The 21905-nt window shown below is 42.1% G+C and overlaps 1 protein-coding gene across 1 annotated transcript in view; it reads right to left on the bottom strand.

Moving 5' to 3' along the window:
• The window catches only part of CKAP5 (cytoskeleton associated protein 5), a 124713-nt gene that overhangs the window by 85448 nt on the left and 17360 nt on the right, over nt 1-21905 (bottom strand). The window contains exons 2-7 of the mRNA XM_054971137.1: nt 14192-14308; nt 12426-12619; nt 10830-11036; nt 9392-9563; nt 1987-2119; nt 1669-1772 (exon numbers count right to left, since the gene is read on the bottom strand). Of these exons, the coding sequence (XP_054827112.1) occupies nt 1669-1772; nt 1987-2119; nt 9392-9563; nt 10830-11036; nt 12426-12619; nt 14192-14248 (867 nt within the window). The 5' untranslated portion in view covers nt 14249-14308. The remainder of the gene's footprint in view (nt 1-1668; nt 1773-1986; nt 2120-9391; nt 9564-10829; nt 11037-12425; nt 12620-14191; nt 14309-21905) is intronic.

Here is a 21905-nt window from a genome sequence, read left to right as displayed (position 1 = left end):
AGAAGTATTTCCTTTTATCTGTCTGGAACCTATTGCCCATCGACTTCATTTGCAGATGATACCAAATTATTAAGGGTGGTGACATACCTTTAAAAACATCATTTTGATCCCAAAGAGGCCTGTGATTACAAAGAGTGTTAAAACCATGGAAGAAGAACTTGCGGGAAGAGGACTTGTGAAACACTGAAGAGCAAGATGGCCTGAAGCTCCGGAACCAGGGTTACTGTTTGAGGCCTTGCACTTAGCCAAAGAGAAACCCACAAACCTAGCAACTGATCTGAGCTTCTGCAGATGCTTCAGCAAGCCCTCCTCCTCAAAAGGCAAATCCTCAATCTTAATCACTGGGAGGCAAAGATGTACACCTTAGCCAGGCATGATGTCTCAAAGTGATGCTTGTGGACATCTGTTTGGATTCACATTTGGAATAAGTTTTGCTGTTAAGACACTGTTGCTTAAATGATCCAAGCACTTGTTTTCTGAATGTGGGGGCAACAAGCTTAACAGGTGCTGTCTATGCTGAAGATAATAGATGAAGTTAATACCAGGGAAGGCTGTATTTTTATCAGTACTGAATTAGGTATCGGAAGAGGACATCTTCAAACTCTTTCTTCAAGAGAGGTTCTACAAGGCACCTCTACCAGTAAGTGTGGTTCTCAGAATTGTAGACAAGGTCACATGAAAGTTAGGTTGTCTATCAATAGAACTTCAGGATCTCCAGAATCAGAAAACCACAACTCTCTCTGGACAGCACTGAAGTCAGTATCAAAACCACTGATTTTATGCTGTTTCTGTAGTTCTTTTGGTCTCTCAAATTTCAGTGCTTTCAGTTTCTCAAGGTATGAACAACAGTTCTGTCAGAGGAAGAACAGCAGACAGTCTTAAAAGAACTGGAATCCACCTGCTGAGCAGGATCAAACACACCAGTAGCAATGTGGGCCCCTGAGTTGGTGGTCTTTCTCCCACAAGAGAATGCCAAGACTCCATTGCTTATTTCTCCTTGTCTGAATGGTGATGTGAAGGCAACGGAAACAGAATTCTACCTAGTGGGTCTCTTCCAAGTGCAAAAGCTTGGGCAAGTGGCTGTGGCAAACAGTGAATGGAATTTTGCTATTCCAAGACCTATACAATTTAATGGTGATCAGCTGTACCGTGGGCACCATGAAAACTATACACAACCATCTCACTACTATAGCAATGTTTTAAAATAAAAGACGTTCAACATTGCTCTGAACAGTGTGACATATAAAGAAGGAACTGCGCAGCAAGTCACAACTCCCTCCTCCCCCCAAGCATCTGTACTCCAAGGCTGCATTTCTAAGGGAGAGGTCTTTGCACCAAAAAGCTAGCTCTAGAATCTAGTGCCTGACTTGTTACTCTGTGCAGGTGAAAAGCCCACTGGTCTAGTGCATGGAGACCATGAAGTAGGAACAAAATTAGTTTAATTCAGTTGTTATTCAACAATGAACTGAAAAATTCTCCCAAACATTAAACTGTCTGTAAGATATGAAGCCATTTTGAATCAGACAGCTGAAAAAAGTGTGGTTAATTACTAGACTTCTATTATAGAGCAGGACCATTGATCGTGCAAGAAAAAACTGTACAGAATACAGCAGCTATGGTTAAACAAAGATTACAGAAAATCTAAGGATTAACTGTATTATCACTTACTATTTTGTCATAGAAGTCTTTAGGAAGCTTGGAGAGAATTTCCACAGCTTCCAGGAGTTCATAAGCATCTACCTGAGGAACAGCTTCATCACCATCATCTCCTCCTGCAGAAAAAGATATAGCCAGATATGGGTGAGCTGTACCACTATTTTCACTTTATTGTATGAATCATCAAGAGTCAGAGAGGAAAGAATATTAATTACATAAATAACATTTCTGGAATAACAGTGTTTTTAGGTCTTCTTACGTTTTGTGACAGGTTTAATCTTAGCCTAACCAATAAAATTATCAAGAGTAAAGTTTCACATCAAACATTACCTCCATCTGCATCTCCACCAGCAGCTTGTTGCTGCTCAAATTTTGCTTTCATTTCTTGCTGGGAACGGAGGAATCTGGTCTGCTTGGGAACAGATGATGGTAGTTTGACCCATTCTTCTTCCAGGTCTTTTAACTGCAAGAACCAAAACAGACTGTAAGCTGCAGGAAATACAATTAGGGGAGTGTGATTCAGGTTTCAGATTTGGGTTAAATACTAGATTCTGACACAATTTGGAAATCCTGAAGCAAAGTTTTCCAAAGCAATTCAGACTGTTTTGGAAAGCTTCATGCAAACAGCCAGCAAAGTGCTTTTGATTTTAAGCTTCCCGCCTTTTTTTTTACCAGAGGGGAGGGGGAGTGACTCACTACTCTTTCCCCCTCCCATCTGGTTAAAAAAAAGGTGAGAAGCTTGAAAGCAGTAGTTTTCTTGCTGCTTACAAAGTTGCAAACAGCAAGAGCTGCTTTCAGAAATCACTGCCTCTTTTTACTTGAGGGGAGGGGGAGGGAGGGTTGACAAAGTACAAGTGGGAGGAGGATCAGAGAAGGGAGGGGGGAGTTAGGAGTGTCCAATCTCTGCAGCTTCTCTCCTTCCAGCCCATGGGGATTCTCTGGAAGGAGTGTACCTTTCTTGAAATGCTGCAAGGATTTAAATTGGAGGCTTGGTCTTTGGTCAGCTTCCATTTTTCTCTGGCCTAGAGAGGCATTGATACTTCCTGCTGGATTCTCTGTCTTTGTGGCGGTCTGGGACTTGTCTGGCTTCTGGACTCATCTGGACTGACTGCAAGGATTGGTGACTCACCGCTGGACCTGTGCTTCTGGACCTGAGTTGACTTGCAGCTGAAGACTGGTAAGGAGAGTCACTGACTCACTGGATTTTCTCTTTGGGGGGAGAGAGTTGGTTGGTTGTCTTGGTGGGGGGAAGGGAAGGGAAATTTTTTAAAGCTTTTAATTATTCTTTAATTTTTTCTGACTGAGTTGTTTCTTGCTGCCTTGAGTGAGTGTGTGTTGTGGCCTTCTGTCTGAGTTACTGCTGGCTAGGGCATTTGTTTGCAAGGGTTACTTGGCTTGCTAGGGGAGTGCTCTTGCTTGGCTACAGTTTGTGTGAATTTGGTTTTAAACTGGTTTACTTTTTTCTGATATCTGTGCTTTTTAAGTTTTCTGTGTCTCTGGGTTGTTTGGAGGTGGCTTTCTGGATTTGTCTGTGCTTGTCTAGAGTATGTGAATTTGGTTGAAAACTGGTGTTTTGGGGTATCTGTGCTTTAAGTTTTCTGTCTCTCTGGGTTGTCGGGGGTTAGTTCTGGGCCTGTGTGTTTGGGGGGGGGATGCTTGCTTTGCTGATTGTTCCTATTTCTTTTGGGGGGAGGGGTTTGGTGAGTTGTTTTTTGGGGGGGACTGCAGTGGACTAGTTTGGAAGTTCTTGTTGGGGGGCTGTGGGCTGGCTTTGAAGTTCTTTTGGAGGGATGTTCTGAGCTAGTTTGGAAGTTCTTGTTGGGGGGCTGTTGGCTGATTTTGAAGTTGGACTTTGGAGACTTGGTGTTTAGAGTTGTTGTTCAGTTTACAGCTGTGTTTTACAATTTGGGGTTGTTGTTAATTGTTGTTTTGTTGGATGGGGGTAGTGTTTGTAGGTATAGTGGTGTTTGGGTAGTGTTCTTTGGGTTTCTGAAAGTTCTGTTCTCACTAAGTTTTAAATAGTGTTTTTATAAGGTGGGCTAGTTGTAGGCCTCTGTCATTGTACATTTATCCTCCAAACTAAATTGTTAGGAACCAAAGGCTACTTTTCCCTGTTTAATAGGCTTGTATAGGAAAGGATTTAGTGAGAGTTCAGGTTCTGGTCATATTATATTCATAAATAGGCTGCCCCCTTAGTACTCACTTAACTAGAGTTTCCCTGCTCACCTCTGGTACCCTTGGAACCAGGCCGGGCACATTTTTTTTGTTATAGGCTTACCTGTATATTGGGGTTTATGGTGAGCTTGATTCCTGAAGAGGAATTCAGCTGTTTGCTACAGTAGGTACACAAAACTACATTGCCCAAATCCAAAGCTAAATTTGGCCTTTTAAAAAGAGATTTCTGTGACAATCTCCAAGAATAGAGCCACAAAACTAAACAAACTCTACCTTTTGGCTGAATGGGGTGGGGGGTTTAAAAAGTTACCGGCTGGTAGTTAGTGTAGGTTCAAGGGAGCATAAGAATGAGTGACAGGAAAATCAAATGAGTGAGAAAGGCCCCGAGGGAAAGGCCAGGGCTAAGACTATAGGGGTGGAGGGGAGGGGGAGTGCTGCGGCTATCCCTCCATCTGAGCTGAGGAGGCCCTCCTCAGCGCTGCTGCCATTCACCAGCCTGGCTTTTAGTGACAGCAAGAGGGTTCGCAAGGCCCTTTTTGCTGAGGTAGCTGCTGGAGTGCCACCTCCAGCCCAGGTGTCTGAAGTAGGAGCTTGCACTGGGAGGGGGCCTGCTGCTGAGTCTCTCACTGCTCCAGCTGATTAAACCCAGCAGCTGGAAAAAGGGCAACATGAGAAATCTTTTGGGATGGGTGTAGAGAACATGACTTTTCCATCCCTCACGCTCACCCCAGGGACCCTGAGGATGTTGGAGCAACTAGCGGAGAGCCCCACCATCAGTGGGACTTCCGCAGTGTTCTCTGAGGCCAGCAGCAGGCCTTTCATGGCTATGCAGGAGGAGAGGGTGGTGGAAGAAGAGGAAGAGACTGTGGTGGAGAAGCCCACATCTCTATCACTTCATCCTCAGCCATCTTTGACTGCCAAGCCGAGGCATGGTGTGTCTGCCCTGAGCAGTTCACAAAAGGTGTCTCCTGCGGTGGCCATAAGTGCAGGCCCTGTATGGCATGGGGCCCCCATTACCTCCAATATCTGGGAGCACTTCCAGAGAGTGACCCCACGGTTTGCCCAGTGCAAGCATTGTAGGGCGTAGATCAGTCGAAGGAGGGATGTGAACCATCTCTCCACGTCTCGCATGAGGAACCACATAAAGAGGCAACACCAGGTGGTGCTTCTTTGGGGGGAAAGATGTAGTGGAACCACACGGCTGGCTGTCAGCTAGCCAGCAGGAGGCAGGCTCCTCTGGTGCTCTCCCTTCATGGTTTCCTGTAGGGCAGAGACGCCAAGCCTCTCTTACGGAGAGGCTTGGTACGCAGGGCACTAGTGTGCCCAAAGGGAAGATCCAGAAGGTGAGCACCTGATCTTGGACATGATTGCCATAGATGGGCAGCTATTCTCCATAGTGGATGACTTCGACTTCCAAGGGCTACTCCATGATGCCTATCCCTGGTCACGATCCCTACTCGCACAATGTTGAGCATGACCATGGTGCCCTCATTTACGGGGCTGCCAGGGATTACATGAAGGCACAGTTGTCCCGTGCTGCCAGGAGAGCTGTGCACTTCACATTTGACATATGGACCTGTCATAGTGTGCAGCATACATACCTGTTACTTACTGTTCACTGGTAGCAACCTGAGCTCGTTCAGGGTGGGGGTGGGATGCCCAGTGTTAGGAAGGGACAGATGGGAGATCACTGGGCCAGCTACTGCAAGGCTCTGCCACATGTCAAGGTTCTCCGTGTGTCGCACACAGTGGAGATCATTGCAGCCACCTTGAGGAAGGAGTTAGAAGACTGGGTAGGCCAGGGTAGTGTCACCATGGGATGCATGGTGACAGGCAGTGGTGCAAACATGAGGGCAGAGGTGGCACAGGTGGGCAAGGAGCATGTTTACTGCACGGCCCACAAACTTCATCTCCTGGTGAAGGGTGCGCTTGGTTTGGGCTCCTCCAGGGTACCCCAGGACCCCACAACTCGTGACCTCCAGTATCTCCCGCAGATATGTCAGAGACTCACGAGTCACTTCTCGTGCAGTGTGAGATCCACTCATGAACTTCACCAGAAGCAGGACAGGACAGGCGTGCCAGAGCATCACCTGATCTCTGACATCGTCACTCACTGGAACTTCACCTGTGTCATGCTTGAGCGCTTGGTGGAGTAGCAGGCTGCCCTCAAGGCATGGCTCACAGAGAATGATGTTTGAAGGAAGGAAGAGTTCAGCCAAGAGGACTGGTTCACTATCTCCCAGACAGTGGAAGTCCTGAAGCTCTTCAAGAACTTCACTGTGGAGGTCTCGTCTGACATGGCGACCCAGGGTCTGGTCATTACCTTGGTACATATGCTCCAGAGTTCAATGGCCTCCTTTGTGGACCCAGATGCACCACGTGCAGATTTGGTTCCAGGAGTGTGTACACTTGTGAAAAGACTGCAGCACGGCATCGCTGCCAGGCTAAAGCCTCTCACCGAGAAGGAGCCATATATGTTGCCGACCATGTGAGACCCACGCAACAAGGGCACTTTTGCCGAAATGGACAGGAACCTCACAAGCACCAGAGATGTCTGCGGGTGAGGCGTAGGCAGGCCAAGAGGGGCCACCTGCCAACAGAGGGGATGGGCAGAGGGCCCAGCTCTTTGGGTCCCCCTCACACCCCTTCTGAGCAGGCTCCCCCCACAGCCACCACTGGGATGTCCGTGGAGATGGAGATGCTCCGGCGGGCCCTTTGGCCCTCTGGAATGAGTCGTGTGAGACAGGTTCGGCGGAGGCAATGGTCAGGGACTACCTTGCAGAGCCCTGCAAGTTACTGTCCACCGATCCGCTGAGCTACTGGGACAAGGAGAAGACAGTCTGGGCAAACCTCTCGCTTGAAGCACAGAGGCTCCTCTCACGCCTTCCAACGAGCGTGGAGAGCGAGCACCTGTTTTTCTATGTGGGCAACATTGTCAGCCCACTTCACGCTCGCCTTCTCCCATGGAGAACTGAGCAGTTGGTCTTCCTGAAGGTCAACATACAGCTTTTAGATTTCTCGGGATTGGACTTCCAGAATGCATGAGATGAGCCCTCCTTGTGGCCTGCATCCTCTGAGAGTCTAGGACCTGGGAAATAATGCTCTTCCCCAAAGTAAAATTAGGTAGAACAACAGCAGGAGGAAAGCGGAACTCAGTGGCAAAAGGAATGCACCCTGCAATTTGGCCGTCCCCAACCACACACGCACACAATGCAAAACTGCTCCAATCCCTGAGGGCACAAATTTAGGCTACTATTTGAGAACAGAGGCAGAGAGGTACACACAACATGTGTCAGAGGAAACCCAGAGAAGTAGCCAAACTGAGCTATGCTGAGTAAACTTAAGTTTACTCACTGTATGTGTTAGAGCATGTTGTTAAGCGCTGTTGCGTTACTGTTAAATGTTCTCATTGCAGGGAGGAATAGTGTGGGCACTGGCTGATGATGAAGGCTAGATCCCAACATTGTCTCACAGACAGTTTCAGCCTGAAGCTAGCAAGGGGTGGGGAGACTTCTCTGCAACTGTGCTCCGCAAATGCCATTGCTGTTAAATGTTCTCACTGCAGGGAGGAATAGTGTGGGCACTGGCTGATGATGAAGGCTAGATCCCAACACTGTCTCACAGGCAGTTTCAACCTGAAGCTAGCAGGGGCAGGGGAGGAGACTTCTCTGCAACTGTGCTCCGCAAATGCCATTGCGTTGTGCTTGTGGCTTGGTACTGTCAGGTTCTGCTTTGTGGTGTTTCCTCACTGACTGGACTCAGAACCTGGCAGCAGCAAATGACAATGGTTCTACTGGACTAAGTTGCAAAGAGAGTCCCTTACTTCAAAGATTTCAATTCTTTGCATTTTGTATTTGTGTGTAATCAAGTAAATGTATGTTGTATGCTGTTACCCACCCTCAGCCCACATGTGGGGAGGGCGGGCAAAAAATCTAAAAAATATTTTTTTAAAAAATTAACTTTGTTGTATGTGTGATTCTCTGGTGTGATGGTTGGCCCTCATAGGGAAGAACAGAGAGTGACTGGCCAGCCTGCTCTGGGAGTGCTGGGGAATTTTGGAGAGTGAATGTCTTGGTATTGTTGTGCTTTCTCAGGGATTAGCTTGCATTCAGGAGTGTGCCTCTACTGTGGCACCCTTGGTCTGTGCCTAAGTGCCTCTCAGAAAGAAATTTTAAAAGTTCTTGGCATAGAGAACAATGGAGAGTGCCTGGCCAGCCTGCTCTGAGGGTGCTGGGGGAATTTAGGGGCATGTGTGTTTGGTTCTGTTCGGCTGTTGGGGGGTAGATTGTAAGCAGGACTGTGGCTGCGGCCATTGGCAGCCACGATCCATGCGTTTCTGCTGCGTGGGAGTCTTCCCCTGCAGCAGAAATAAATGGTGTGGCAGGGGAACCACCTTTGGGGGGGGCATAAAATGGCCCCACAAAGTCCAATCTCCCTGAAACTTGGGGTGGCATGGGAGGACAGGAATGAGTAGGTCCACTGAACATTTAGTGCATTTTGCTTGCAAAATGCCACCCGAAGCCACCTAGAAAGGCCCCTTGTTTTTCGCCATTGGGAATAATGGAGAGTGCAGGTGGATAAGGGCACGTTTGGGGGGGGCTATAACATGCCCCCCCAAGTCTTATTGTTCTGAAACTTGGGGGGGGGGTCATTAGGGAATAGTTAGGAGAAGGTCCCCACCAACTTTGGTATGATTCAGAAAGAAGACTGCCCCCCTCCCAGTCCAGGCCCTCAGAAAGCCAGGAGCAGCATCCCCATTGAAAATAATGGCCAAATCTTTCCGGATCATATCAAAGCAGCTTGTTTCCAGATCTTTTCCCCACTTTGGAAATACTGAAGCGGGAAACCCAAATCTTTCTGGCACTGCACCTCCCTAAATACAATCCCACATTGCAAGTCAATATTGTTCCTAAGGCCATAAGATGAGTTGCAGACCTCCCAACCAACTGCAAAGTTAACTAGAGGTGGAAGAACAACATGGTTATGCGGTTGCTAAAATGCTTTCAATCGATCACATTGGGTGCAGATGATACTAAATACACGTACTGATTGAGAACTTAACAGCAGCACTCTTTTTTGACCATATATCAACAATAATTTGAGCTGCTCCATGTACATGTCTAGCAGTTGCACTTCATACAATTAGTATTACTTGCTAACCTGAATATACAAAACTGCTACCACACATCATTTCTACACCATTTTATCAAATCTAGGAAACAACAAAGAAGCAAGCTAAATGTGATGTCTTATTATGAAACTGCTATGATTTCAATCGAATGTGTGAATTCGTTATACAGTTAAAAGATGAAGGCACTGATTCAAATACTTCATTACATACAACTGATTTTTTTTTGCTTGTGGATAACATCCCCACTAGCACAATAGTACAAGCAGGAATTAAGTAAGCATCTAAGTTTTGAAGGCTGACTGGTTGGAGCTGGACCTAGAAATTATTCTTCTGGGACAAAACTTTCATTGTCACAAGATCATGAGGAAATGTATGGCTTATGACATCTTCTTGCTAAGAATGGCAGAGCAGGAAACTTGCCAAGCTTACCTGAACAGAGTTTATATTTTGTAATGGGGGTCTAAGTGCATCTCTTATCCATCGATAGATCTCTACGGCAAGAAGTTTGGCTTCATCTCGAACTGCTTTCTCTCGAGATTCAAAGAGTTTTGGCAACACTTTGATCATTGGCTTCAATGAGATTATTTTTGAACCAAATTCACTGAAATGTAAATAGATTTAGTTTACCACTGCACAATTATGGCACAAACCTGCTTTGTCTCAAAGTCAAGTACTGGTAATGCATTAAAATAAGCTGTCATCAGTCTGAAGTGGCTTGTGAAATACTATTGCACAGAACTTGAAAAAAGAAACAGTGAGCCCTTGGTATTTATTTTAAAAGCATATTATCCAGCTTGTTATATAAACAGCTCTCTGTACATCCCTCGCTTATGGAACTTTTAGGATGACTCATTTTGGGTCACACTAAAATCTCAATTGATTATCATTAGCAAAGCAGTAATATTTTCTTTGTGCTATAAAAAAGGTATGATGCAACATAAAACTTCAACAACAGCTTGGAAATAAACTGGTAAGAGCTACAAAACATACAGAATATCATGATACTCTTATAATCAATTTTTCATTAAAAACTACAAGATTTGTAAACATGTAACTAAATTTAAATTTGAAATAGGTAACAAGATGGAAATCATTATCTCATTAAACATTACTCTAGCACAGATTCACTCATTAAACACTATACAAATGGAAACCTTTTTATTAACAAGATTTAAATTAATTTAAATTAACTGAGGCTCAGTTAATTCAAAGTTTCAAGCAGCAAGGGCTGCAGGGCAAAGGCTCAGGGAGACAGTCCGGCATGCCAGAGGCAGTGGAGAGCTATGAGAGAATCTGTCACCTCTGGAGCGATCTATGCTGGCTCTGACTTTTAAAACTACACTTCTCAGCTAACCCTGCATCTCCCAGCACTTGAACTTGTGTCCAGGCATCTCCTATAGAGAGACTAAGTGGAATTTGATTCCTTTCTTTAATCAAAATGTCTCCACCAAAAATCAACCTGAAAAGGGGTGGGGAGAATTGGAGCTGATATGCTGCCATTTTAGAAACAAATGCAAAACTCTTGGGTGTCTGTAACTGAGATGTAATTTTTTTTTAACCATGGCCAAAGATTTTACAGTTCCTGTAGCATGTCATTTCAACTCTTTCCATAATCTGAAAAGCAACAACATAAGGCATGCAATCTCTGAACTACTCTGCTATTATTAGGAAATCCTTTAAGATATCCTTGCCTTGGCAGTACAACAAACTACTATCGAATCTGATGGAGTAATAACATCAATGATCTGTTTTCTAGAAATCAGAGTGAGTGCAATTTTACTGCACTTTAAAATAGACTGCAATACCAATATCCATTAATCATCATCTCCTCCCCATGAGTATGGCAGTTTCTTCCACATGATCTTACCTTAGTGCTCTCCTTAGTGTCTCTATACATGCTACTATGATCTTGGGGTTCTTGTTGTCTAAGCCTTTAAGTAGCTCTTCTTGTACCACTTCCCCTTTTTCGATTTCAACAAACATAAGACATATGTCTATACCTAGCTCCTTGGCTCTTGCTTTAGGCTGGTTGAAAACTTTATTTACAACTCCAGAGACCACTTCTCCTGTTGTTCTTTTAAAATAAGAACAGTATGCAGTTAGGCAACACTAGTTTATATCAAAGTCAACAGCCCTATTATTTACTTAGCACATTTAAGAATGTCCTCTTTTTCCAAACATCTTATTTCTGCTGCTAATTTCCATGTATATGGGCTTCTTTTAGTGCTGGACTTTTGTAAGCATTGTTAAAAGGCCTAAAACATATACTTAACTATATATTATGATGATGATTGGTTCTGTGCACAACAGTACACAGTTTAATGGAACCTGACCATACAGTTTTGAAATTCAATTAGTGAGTCATACCCACCCTAAGAAATATGCGAAAGATCTTGAAATATGGAGTCCTTTTATATTTTACAGGTTCATAGTAAGGGCTAGTTCACACACATGCATGTGCATCACTGACAGGTGAATGTATGAACCAACTCCAGTGAAAAATACTGCATCAGAGACTTGGAAGTTCAGTTTCCCAAGGCCGATTCAAACATTCATGCTATATCTTTATGTAACAGTCATTAAAATGCATTTACGTAAATGAGATTATGTAAATACCACCCTTTATATTACTGTTTTAATTAACTACTTTAATTTTGTTCTATTTTTACTAATAATTTTAACTCTGTAATTTTGCAGTATTTCTTTTATGCTGGTCTTTGACCATATAATAAATTTGAATTTAACTGACTGCGTAACTTCATTGCGTCAACCAGCCCACACACATGAAACTACTTCCAGAGAGGTAGCTGGATTTTGTACCCCTATTTTGAAATATGAGTTGTTATAATTTAAAAATTTATAATTTAAAAACTCCAAAGATACTATGCTACTCTAGAACATACAACATGTTATTTTACAGGTCAAAGAGTTAACCAACTGCAGTTTGATCTGACATATGTATAACAGGATAAAGTAATTATCTGCTTGAGGCTCAAAAGACACAAGGTGCAACATGCCATGATCAGTTACTATTCGATATTTTATTTAGAATTTTTCAAACAGATCTTAGTTCCAAAACAGCATGTCAAGAACCTAGTTACCTCAAACAAATCTAGATTTTAAATGTGACCTGGTTATTTTCTATAACCCTGAGAATGTCTGTTTCATTTCAAAATTTTAATCTATCAGGGACTAGAAAAACTCTTCAAAATATGGCAATAACATGAAGTCTGAGCAATTTATTTCAAGCATAAATGCTCAAGGCACTGAGCAAGAGAAGTAAACTCCTAGAATAAAGAGATAAGGGCACAAAGTCAAAACAAGTGTTTTGCAGGAATATTTCGTGAATACCGGAAGTGTTCACCATTTAGTTAAAACTTCCAGTCCAGTAATTTATAGGCAAGATCAATGCAAAAGATGGTACAGTTCCCTTCAAAAGAAACATATTGAATGATAAACTTACTTTCCTGCTACATGAGCATTTTCAACATAGGCAAGTGCTGCTTCTAATCCTTTCAGTTGAGCTACTGCATTGGAATCTATTACAAATTTCTTTATAAGTCCAAGGTACTTGGACCATTCAGGGCTCTTCTCATCATCTATTTTCTCAAACAGCTTCAAGGCTTCTTCATAGCCATTTAACCTGGCTTTCCACAACTAGGAAAAGAAGATTAGATCTCTGCTTTAGTCAAATAACATCTTGGCAATGTTGATTTTCTTTCATTCAAACAAGTATAGAAAAGCAGCGACTTAACTGATAGCTATGGATATAAATGCCAGCCATTCTCTTATTGCCTTCTACCTCAAAACATTTCAGTTTGAAGCATTAATCATTTATAACACAAAAAGTTAATTTTGTTTATAGCCTCAAGAAAACAACTGAACAGCGGGTCCCAAACTGCCACAGTACAGCAATATGGTATAAGTACCAAAAAAAGAAAAATCATAATGTATCTGAGAAGCCATGCACTATATCATCATTCATTTTATCACCTCCAACAATTAGAATGTGTATAAAATTATTTTGAAGTTATCCATGAACAAATAAACAAAAAGCAGCTAATAAAACAAAGCAAATGACTACTTGGAATAAATGGCCATTTTTAAAGGGAGAGCTTGCTTGCTTAGCATAAGACTAAAACTGTATAGAAAAAGCACAGTATAAGTACACCCAGACCTCATTCCTTCCAATACCACCATTGTAATTTATACCACCTTCCTCTTACTCCAAAAATATCAGACCAAAAGGTATTCAAGGAGAAAGACATAATGCATTTAGAATTTGCTCAGAAAACCTAAGAAGCATCCAAGTGCTTCTGCATATTTATATGTAAAGCACTATATCACATCATTATATCACCATATCACATCACAAATGCTTGTCTGGGTCTCTTGCGCAGCTGCAATACTTGTACTCAAACCAGTATCAGAGTCAAATTTCTCAACTCTAAACTATCAAAACTTTACCTAGATTTTGAAAACAAACAGAATTTGGGGGAAAAAACTTTACCTAGATTGAATTATAATCTTTACATTCCACATGGGAATTATTTGGACAGAAAACATCTAATAATCTACGGACAAGGGTCCCCAACTTTGTTGAGCCAGTGGACAGTTTTGAATTTTGAAAGGAAGCAGTGAGCACCATCACAAAATGGCTTCCATATAGCCAATCACAGAATATTGAGAAGTTTCACGAAAAGTTTCCTCATATGATAGAGGTGACTGTTTCCTAAATGGCAACTCCCTACAGATAAAAGTGATGGTTCTTCTGAAGCATCATACTAGCTTTTTGTTTTGGGGAAGGAAAGCTTTCAGGGAGAAGGAAGTAGACTCACAGGCACCACATTGGAGATTACTACTATAGATGAAGCAGAAAAAACACTTTTACCACAAATAAAAGTTACAATGAAATACTGTGTTGTGTATAGCAGCTGCCTGTAAGAACAGCTTCGCATCTCTCTGTTTCCTAGGATTTGATCAGTTTTCTCAATCTATGAGGTTTAACAGGCCAGAAAAGTTCTTCTCAAGTAATTGGGGTGTATTTTGACCCTGGAAATCATGAGAAAAAAATGATTTACCCATTTAAAACTTTCTACAAACACTACACTCCTGATATGATTTCTCCCTTATGAGGTGAAGTTCTCTGAAGTGTTTCTCGCACATCCCCAAAACATTTTTTTATTTGAGATTTATTATTTTACGTGTTGGGGTCATTCTAACTCTTACCTTGTGTTCACATTTCTGATCAATGGGTAATTTCATCCATTCACTATCATCCCCCATGATGCTTCAAGCTTTGTTATAAAATCACAGTAATTCCTGAGAAAAGAAAGGTTAAATTTCCTAGAATGAGAAGAGCAAAGAAAACATAATTGATTGAGAATGAGATAGTCTGAAGGTGTATAAAGACCAATCCTTCCTTCATCACCCTCCAAACTGACACACAGCAACAACATTTAGATGCAAACTGACTCATAACAACAGAATTTAGATGAGGTGGAAATTTAAATAAAATATTTTAAAAAGAGAGAGAGAATTTAGATGAGGCTTGGCATATTCTGCATGCATTTTTGGCATACTCCAAGGGAAAATTCTAAGCTCAAGTTCACTCTCATTTTTATCCCATCTTGCCTCCAAGGAGCTTGGGGAAGTGCACAGAGGATTCTCTTTGTGTAAATTATCCTGATGAATCTGCACTGAACCCAGTGGGACGCTGGACCCACTAGTTCAAGTCCAGGCCACTATCTACATTACAGGACAGGGTCTGATATATATTCTGATGGAAATAACTGTCACTTCATAGGACTGAAAGAAATAAATGAGACAAAATGAAAAGTAGGAAAGAGAGAGAATGCCAGTTTGCAAGAACAGAGATTGTCCCAAGGCACTGAAAAGAACATAAAAAAAGCTGTGTGATGCCAGCAAACAGTGCCACTATGTTTAATGGCAAAGTACTAGGGGTGTGGAGTTCAGTTCACAATTCAGATTAAAATTCCGAATTCTGGCTGATTCAGTAAAATCCAGGTATTCTGAATCAAAAATCAGATATCTCTAATTTTTACCCAATTCCCACCCCCAAAAAAGGGGGGGATAAAATTCAGCCATTGTTTTCTATGAGAAAAAATCACTCTCAAAGTTATCTGGTGGGCTAGATGGGTCATTTTTCAACCAAACTTCACCAAATTTGGTGGGAACCTTCTCCTGGCTATTCTCTAAAGACTTCCCAAGTTTCATGAAGATTGGACTTTGTGTCAACCCCCCACTAAAGTCCATTGTTTTCTGTGCCTCATAGTAGACTACCTGTAAGATAAACATTGCTTGTGAAGCAACCTGAAAACCCCTGATTTAGCTTTATATAGCTCTTTTCTGTGTAAAAGTTCGTAATGTAACAGACTCACCTGAATGTTTTAACAGTGAACATGTAAGAAGTAATTTTGAGAATGTTCTCAGAGACACGGAGTTATATTAATATAACTTGAAACTTGACTCCAAATCCCCAGATGATTTCTCCCATAGGTTTCATGTGGATGTTAAATAGCAAGAAAGATAAGAGGACTCCATAATACACATTCCAAAGGTCCAAGCAAAAATGTTCTAACAGCATCTTCTGATACCAGCTAGCTAGACAACCTAAATCTGGAATAGACCTTTGGACAGTTACCATGAAGGGTCCTTCTCCTCTGAGGTCAGGAGGACATCTTTTTTTTTTTTTTTACATTTTTTGTTTTTAGGTTTGGATCTGTCTAATTTTGGGTTTACTATGTAGTTCAGGTCTCCTCCCAAGATCAGTTCACCTTCCTGAAAAGAAGTCAATTTGTTTAAACTGTCTTCCAAGAACACAATTTGATTTGAATTTGGGGCGTAAATTGAAGCTAGGGTGTAAGTTTGTGATCCTATTTTGCCCTTTACAAAAATGAATCTACCTTTGGGATCACTTAATGTGCTTTGATGTTGAAAAGAAATGGTTCTAGAGATTAGGATAGCTACTCCCCTCGCCTTAGAAGTGCCTTTTGCATGGTATTGAAGGTGTATCCAGCTTGCTTTTAGATTTTGACTATTTATGGGGTGGAGATGTGTTTCTTGAAGAAAGATGATGTCTGACCTTGTTTTAGCTAAGTTTGCCAAAATGCGTTTTCTTTTAATGGGGTTACCTAGACCACGAACATTAAAAGAGGTGATTTTAATATTTGATGACATATTGAATCTAATGAATTGTTCAGATGAATTCCCCCCCTCTTTTTAAAATGTATTTTAATTAATTATTTGGTAATAGCACTATCTCAAGGTAGATTGATAAAATCGAGAATAAGGGTTTAATTAATTGATGATGTGGTATTTCTCCCCCCAATCAATTTTCTTCCAATTATGGCAATTAATTTATAGGTGGTAGTTTTGTACTGTTTGGTAGGATTCAATTTATAGAAGAACTTGCTAGCTTTATATGAAGGATCTTTAGTAGCTAAGATGAATTGTGGATACTTAGTATTAAAGGTTTTAATAGATTAGTAAATTCCTGTTCACTTGAAAAGTTTTATTTTGACTTGTTAAGCTTGGTGTATATACTTTCCCTTCTAACCTTGTCTGAAGAGATCACAGATTGCTGCAGTAGTGACTATATCAATAGGATCTATAAATAATCTTTAGAGTGTTCTTTGGTACAGGTATCAAGTAAATTTAAACAAGTAAAAGTTAAATGATTTTCTGTGTTTATAACTTATGAAGATTTTTATTAACTTGAGCAATGAATTCAGCTTTATATAACTTAGCAATTACCCTTGAACGTTTCTAAGCTTTGCCTCTTTCTCTTTTCTCTCTTTTGTTTATTTTAAGACAAAAATAGGCCAAAATAAAATAAGAGAAATGATTCTATTGGTGAAGTGTTTTATTCACACTTCAAATAGTTATTGAAAATAAATTGTTTGATTTCCTTTCCACTGACCTCTTACCCTTTTCTTTCCCTCTTTTTTGCAGTGTTGTAGTTTCACACTAAGTAGTTTGAATGTAATATAGAAGGATTTATTTGATTTTCCCTAGCTGTCCACTCCTTTTCTCTAACTCCTTACTCTGTTCTATTTTCTTATATCCTTTGTTTAGATAAATCAACTTATTTCGTTTAATTTTCCCCCTTTCCCCCCTCCTTTCCCACCTCTCTTTTCCTTTCTATTCCCTCCTCCTCCCTAACCCACCCAACTTTGCCCTTTAAGTCTGAATTAGCAATACAAATGAGCTTTAGAAATTTCTCCCCCTCCCTTGATGTTTCCCTTTCCCCTTTCCCTAGTTATCTTATCTTTCCCTCCCACGGAACTCTTGGTTGATTAGCTCTAAGATCACAATAATGGGAGATCTATTTCAAATCCTTTCCCTCCCACAAATCCCCTGGCCAGTTGTTACAAACTGCACAAAAATAATAAGATTTGTTCCCCAAAGCCCTTTTAGCTAGTGTGTTCTATTCACACACTAGTTTGGTATATACCAAAACTTACCAGGCTTAACTAAAAAAGGAGTTACATTGAAAGGACCGAACTCCCCCCTCCCTTTCTTACCCCGTTTTGAATCTTCAATAAAGAGTATTATGATAACGCTTCCCTTAAATTTTAGCATTGTGGCTAAGTGTCTAAATCAATTGTCTCTTATTGAAATTTTACTTCCCTTCTGAGGGGATGAAGATGTTGACTGAGAAAATTTTCTTTTTTGACTTGGTTTGCTTGTTTCCATCGGTTCTTCTAGGTTCAGTTCATTTAACATTGATGCTGCAGAGTCGTAGTCCGAAGCAATAAGACGATGTCCTTTGTGATAGACCAGTAGTTTCGTGTAATTCCACCATTTGTATTGTACTTTCGCTCTCCTCAAAGTCTCGGTTGTGGGTTTAAGTTCTTTTCTCTTTAAGAGAACTTCATTAGGCAGGTCACTGTATACTTGTATCTGGGTGTTATTGAATAATAGAAAGCCTTTGGATCTTGCTTCATTGATTATTTTCTTCCTGATGTTAGTATCTGGTACTTCAATAATGATATCTCTCGGCATATTTCTTTTTTTCTGCTGGCTTAAAGATCCGATGCGATAAGCTTTTGTTATGAGTTGGTTTGTGCCTTCCTTAATGCCCAGCAGCTTAGATAGCCAAGGTGTTAATGTTCTGATTATATTTTCATTTTCTATAAGGGACTCTTCAATCCCACGGAGCTTGAGATTTCTGTAACGAGCTGACACTTCCAGGTGAAGAATTCTTTCCTCCTGCTGTTCTAGTTTATTATATATTTCTCTTACGTCTCTTTGAGACATGATACTAAGTTCCATAGCACTTTCAGCTGTTTGATTTGTCTTTTGAAGTTCTAATTTGATTTCTGTTAATTGTGTAGATAGCGGTTGGATGAGCAGCGTCATTTGCTTGAGCAGGTTTTCTTCAAATTTTGCGAACTGTGCCTCGAGGGAGTGGTTATTAGTTTTTGCTGCTGCATTTGTTTCTACAAGTTTCCTGTCGGCCATTTTGGATAGCTCAGCCTTGCTGCGTTCCTGAGGCATAGTTTGAGTTGTGCTGTAAAAGAGCTGCTGCAAATTTCTTGCCGATTTTGGATAGATCTTCTTTTCCCTCTGCGTCTGCTTTCTCAAATATATAATGCAGGGTAAGCGATATCAGCTGTTTTCCGGGGTTTACAGGGAGGAAGGAGACAGAGATCTTTCAATGTGCGTCCATACCCGAAGGCTCCGACGCCACGCCCCCAGGAGGACATCTTGAGTGATTCCCACCATCTAATCATGGAGGCATGAAGTTGAAATCTTCCTCTTCCTTGGTGTGTGGGACCACCCTCTCTTCTCTCAGTTCGGGTGACTCCCCACAGCAGTGTAACTTAAGACCTTGAAGCCCAACCTGAAACTACAACTATGAACTACATTCCTAAATGGAACTGTTAAAGAACAGAACAAACGAACAAACAAGCAAGATTAGAATAGAAATGTAGTCAGAAGAAAACAGGTGAAGATCTTGGGAGGGCAAGATCTCCTCCTGACCTCAGAGGAGAATGACCCTTCATGGTAAATGTCCAAAGGTCCTTTCTCCCTGTGAGGCAGAGGACATCTTGGGAACTCCCAAAGCAGTTTGCTATGATCTGGGTGAGATAAGATCTTCATCTTCTACTACGTGCTGGAGCACCCTTCTGCTGAAGGCTGCGTCTGTCGATGCATAAGTGTGTAGGTGGCAATGTTTCATGAAGGTAGACAAGGATGACCATGTGGCTGCTTTGCAAATATCTTCTACTGACGCATTCTTATGAAGAGCTGCGTTGGTCGCGGTGCTTCTGGCCGAATGTGCTGTAACAACAGATGGAATGGTAAGTTTGTGAGCTTTGCAAGCCTCTCTGATGCAAGTCGTGATACTGCAGGCAATTGTCGCAGAAGACATACACTGATGTAGTTTTGGAGGAGCAACACTGATGAGCAGTGCATCTGTCTGTCGTATATTCTCTGTTCTAATTAAGTAGGCTTTCAGAGTTCTCCTCACATCTAGGGTGTTTTGGATTTGGGCAAAAAAACGGCACGACAATTTCTTGGGAACGATGAAATTTAGAATATACTTTTGGTAAGAAGGTTGGATCTGTCCTCAGTATGACTTTGTCCTTACGGAAGACGCATAGATCTGATCGAATAGATAGAGCACCCAGTTCAGAGATGCGATGTGCCAACATTATGGCTACTAAGAAAATAACCTTCAGTTTTAACCATCTCAAGATGTCCGTTACTGGTTCAAAAGCAGCTTTTTAGTAAGGGCTGCCAGAACTACCTGCAATCGTCATGTAGGAAAACAGTGAATTGATGGTGGATTCAGTAATGAGGCACCTTGAAGAAATTTCCAGACATGGGGATGAAGGGCGAGAGGCTCCTTCTCCACATTAGGAACGACATTACTGATTGCCGTTACTTGTTTTTTCAGTGTGGCAGGCTTAAGTCTTCTGTTTAGTCCCTCTTGTAGAAATTCTAGAATGCTTCCCAGGGATGATCTCAGTGGGTCTATCCTCTTATATCTAGACCACTGGGTGAAGGCTTTCCAAGTTGAATTGTATATTTTAATGGTGGATTTCTTTCTGGAGGCTAAGATGGTATCAGTGATCTCTGTTGAGTATCCCTTCCATTGGAGACACTCCCACTCAATCTCCAAACTGTCAGAGCCAGCCACTCGGGATGCAGGTGCCATATGGGACCCTGAATTAGTAGGTCCTGTTGAATTGGAAGACGAAACGGAGGGGTGATGGACATTAGCTGTAAAGTTGAGAACCACGGCCTCCAGGGCCACCATGGAGCTATCAGGATGACCTCTGACATTGTATCTTCCAGAGTAGCCTGGAGATCGTTGGAATAGGCAGGAAGGCATACAGTACTCCCTGTGGCCACTGTGAGGTTAGCGCGTCGGTGCCTTCTGCCTTCAGATGAAAATACATTGAAAGGAACCATGGAACTTGATGATTCATATGTGAGGCGAACAGATCCACCTCCGGTGTCCCAAAGTGGTTTGAGATGAGACAGAACATCTCCCTGTTGAGAGACCATTCCCCCAGATGGAAAGACTCTCGACTCAGCCAGTCTGCTTGGACATTGTGTATTACCCTGATATGTTCCACCTGAATCAACAGAAGGTTGGATTCTACCCAGTTGACAATCCTGTGTGACTCCTGCTGTAACCGTGAGGATCTGGTTCCTCCCTGCTTGTTGATGTAGGTCTTTGCAGTGAGGTTGTCTGTACGAATCAGAACATGGTTCCATGATATCTGTTCTCTGAAGTGTGTCAGTGCCAGGTAAATGGCCCTCATTTTCAGTACGTTGATCGGTAGCCTTTTTTCCTTTATAGATCACCATCCCTGGATCAGAGTCCCGTTTAGTGTGGCACCCCATCCTATCAAGCTGGCATTAGTAAAGATCTGAGTAAGACGTGGTGTGAGGAAGCTCTTGCCCTGTTGAAGGTTGGACTTGACAGTCCACCATCACAAACTGTCCTTGACTGGTTGTGGGACTTGTATCCTGATAGTTTATTTCTGTCCTATTTGAAACTGCAAAAGTCTTAGCAGAGGCTGCAATGGTCTGATGTGAAAACAACCCCAGTATATGGCTTCTGCATTTGCTACCAGTAAACCCAGTAGCTTGGACAGTTCCATGAGGAGGGAGGAAAGCTGTCTGATAATTGTTGACACTAGATGTTTGGTCTTGAGAGCCTTGTCCTTGGGCAAGAAGCATCCCTTCTCGGTATCTATTAATAGGCCCAGGTGTTCCAATCTCTGTGATGGTTGAAGAGAGCACTTGGTCGTGTTGATCAGGAAACCGTGCTTCTCCAGAAACTGGATTATGAACAAGATGTTTCGAATAGAGGCTTCCATGGTGCTCGATCTTATCAATAAGTCGTCTAAGTAGGGAAGTAGGTGGAGACCCATTTCTCGAAGTCTGACTACTAGAACTACCAGGAGCTTGGTAAAAACCCTTGGGGCAGTCAACAACCTGAAGGGCACTGTTTGAAACTGGAAGTGTTCGTTCTCCACTCAGAAACACAGGAACTGTCTGTGAGCTGGGGCGATGGGCACATGTAGGTACGCCTCTATCAAGTCTATGGAGGTCAGAAATTCCCCTGGCTGAAGAGCCTCGGCTATGGATCACAGCGTCTCCATTCTGAAGTGACATAACTTGATGAAATGGTTCACATACTTCAGATCTAGTACTGCTCTCCAGTCCCTGTTCCTCTTGGGAACCGTGAAGATTTGAGTATACACACCTTCCTCTTTCATTGTAGGGAACTGGTTTGACAGCGTTGATATCCACTACGTGACGTATGGCCTTGATAGTAATCGCCTGTCTGTGAGGATCCTTTTTGAGGGGTAATCTTAGGAATCGCTCCAGTGGAAAGGAGATGAATTCTATGGAATAACCACTGGATACTACCTCCCTGGCCCAGGCGTCCGCTTTG

Source organism: Eublepharis macularius, chromosome 2 (genome assembly GCF_028583425.1).
Source record: "Eublepharis macularius isolate TG4126 chromosome 2, MPM_Emac_v1.0, whole genome shotgun sequence".
NCBI lineage: Eukaryota > Metazoa > Chordata > Lepidosauria > Squamata > Eublepharidae > Eublepharis > Eublepharis macularius.
Note: the sequence above shows the minus strand (reverse complement) of the source record. Positions and strands in the feature narration are given on the sequence as shown.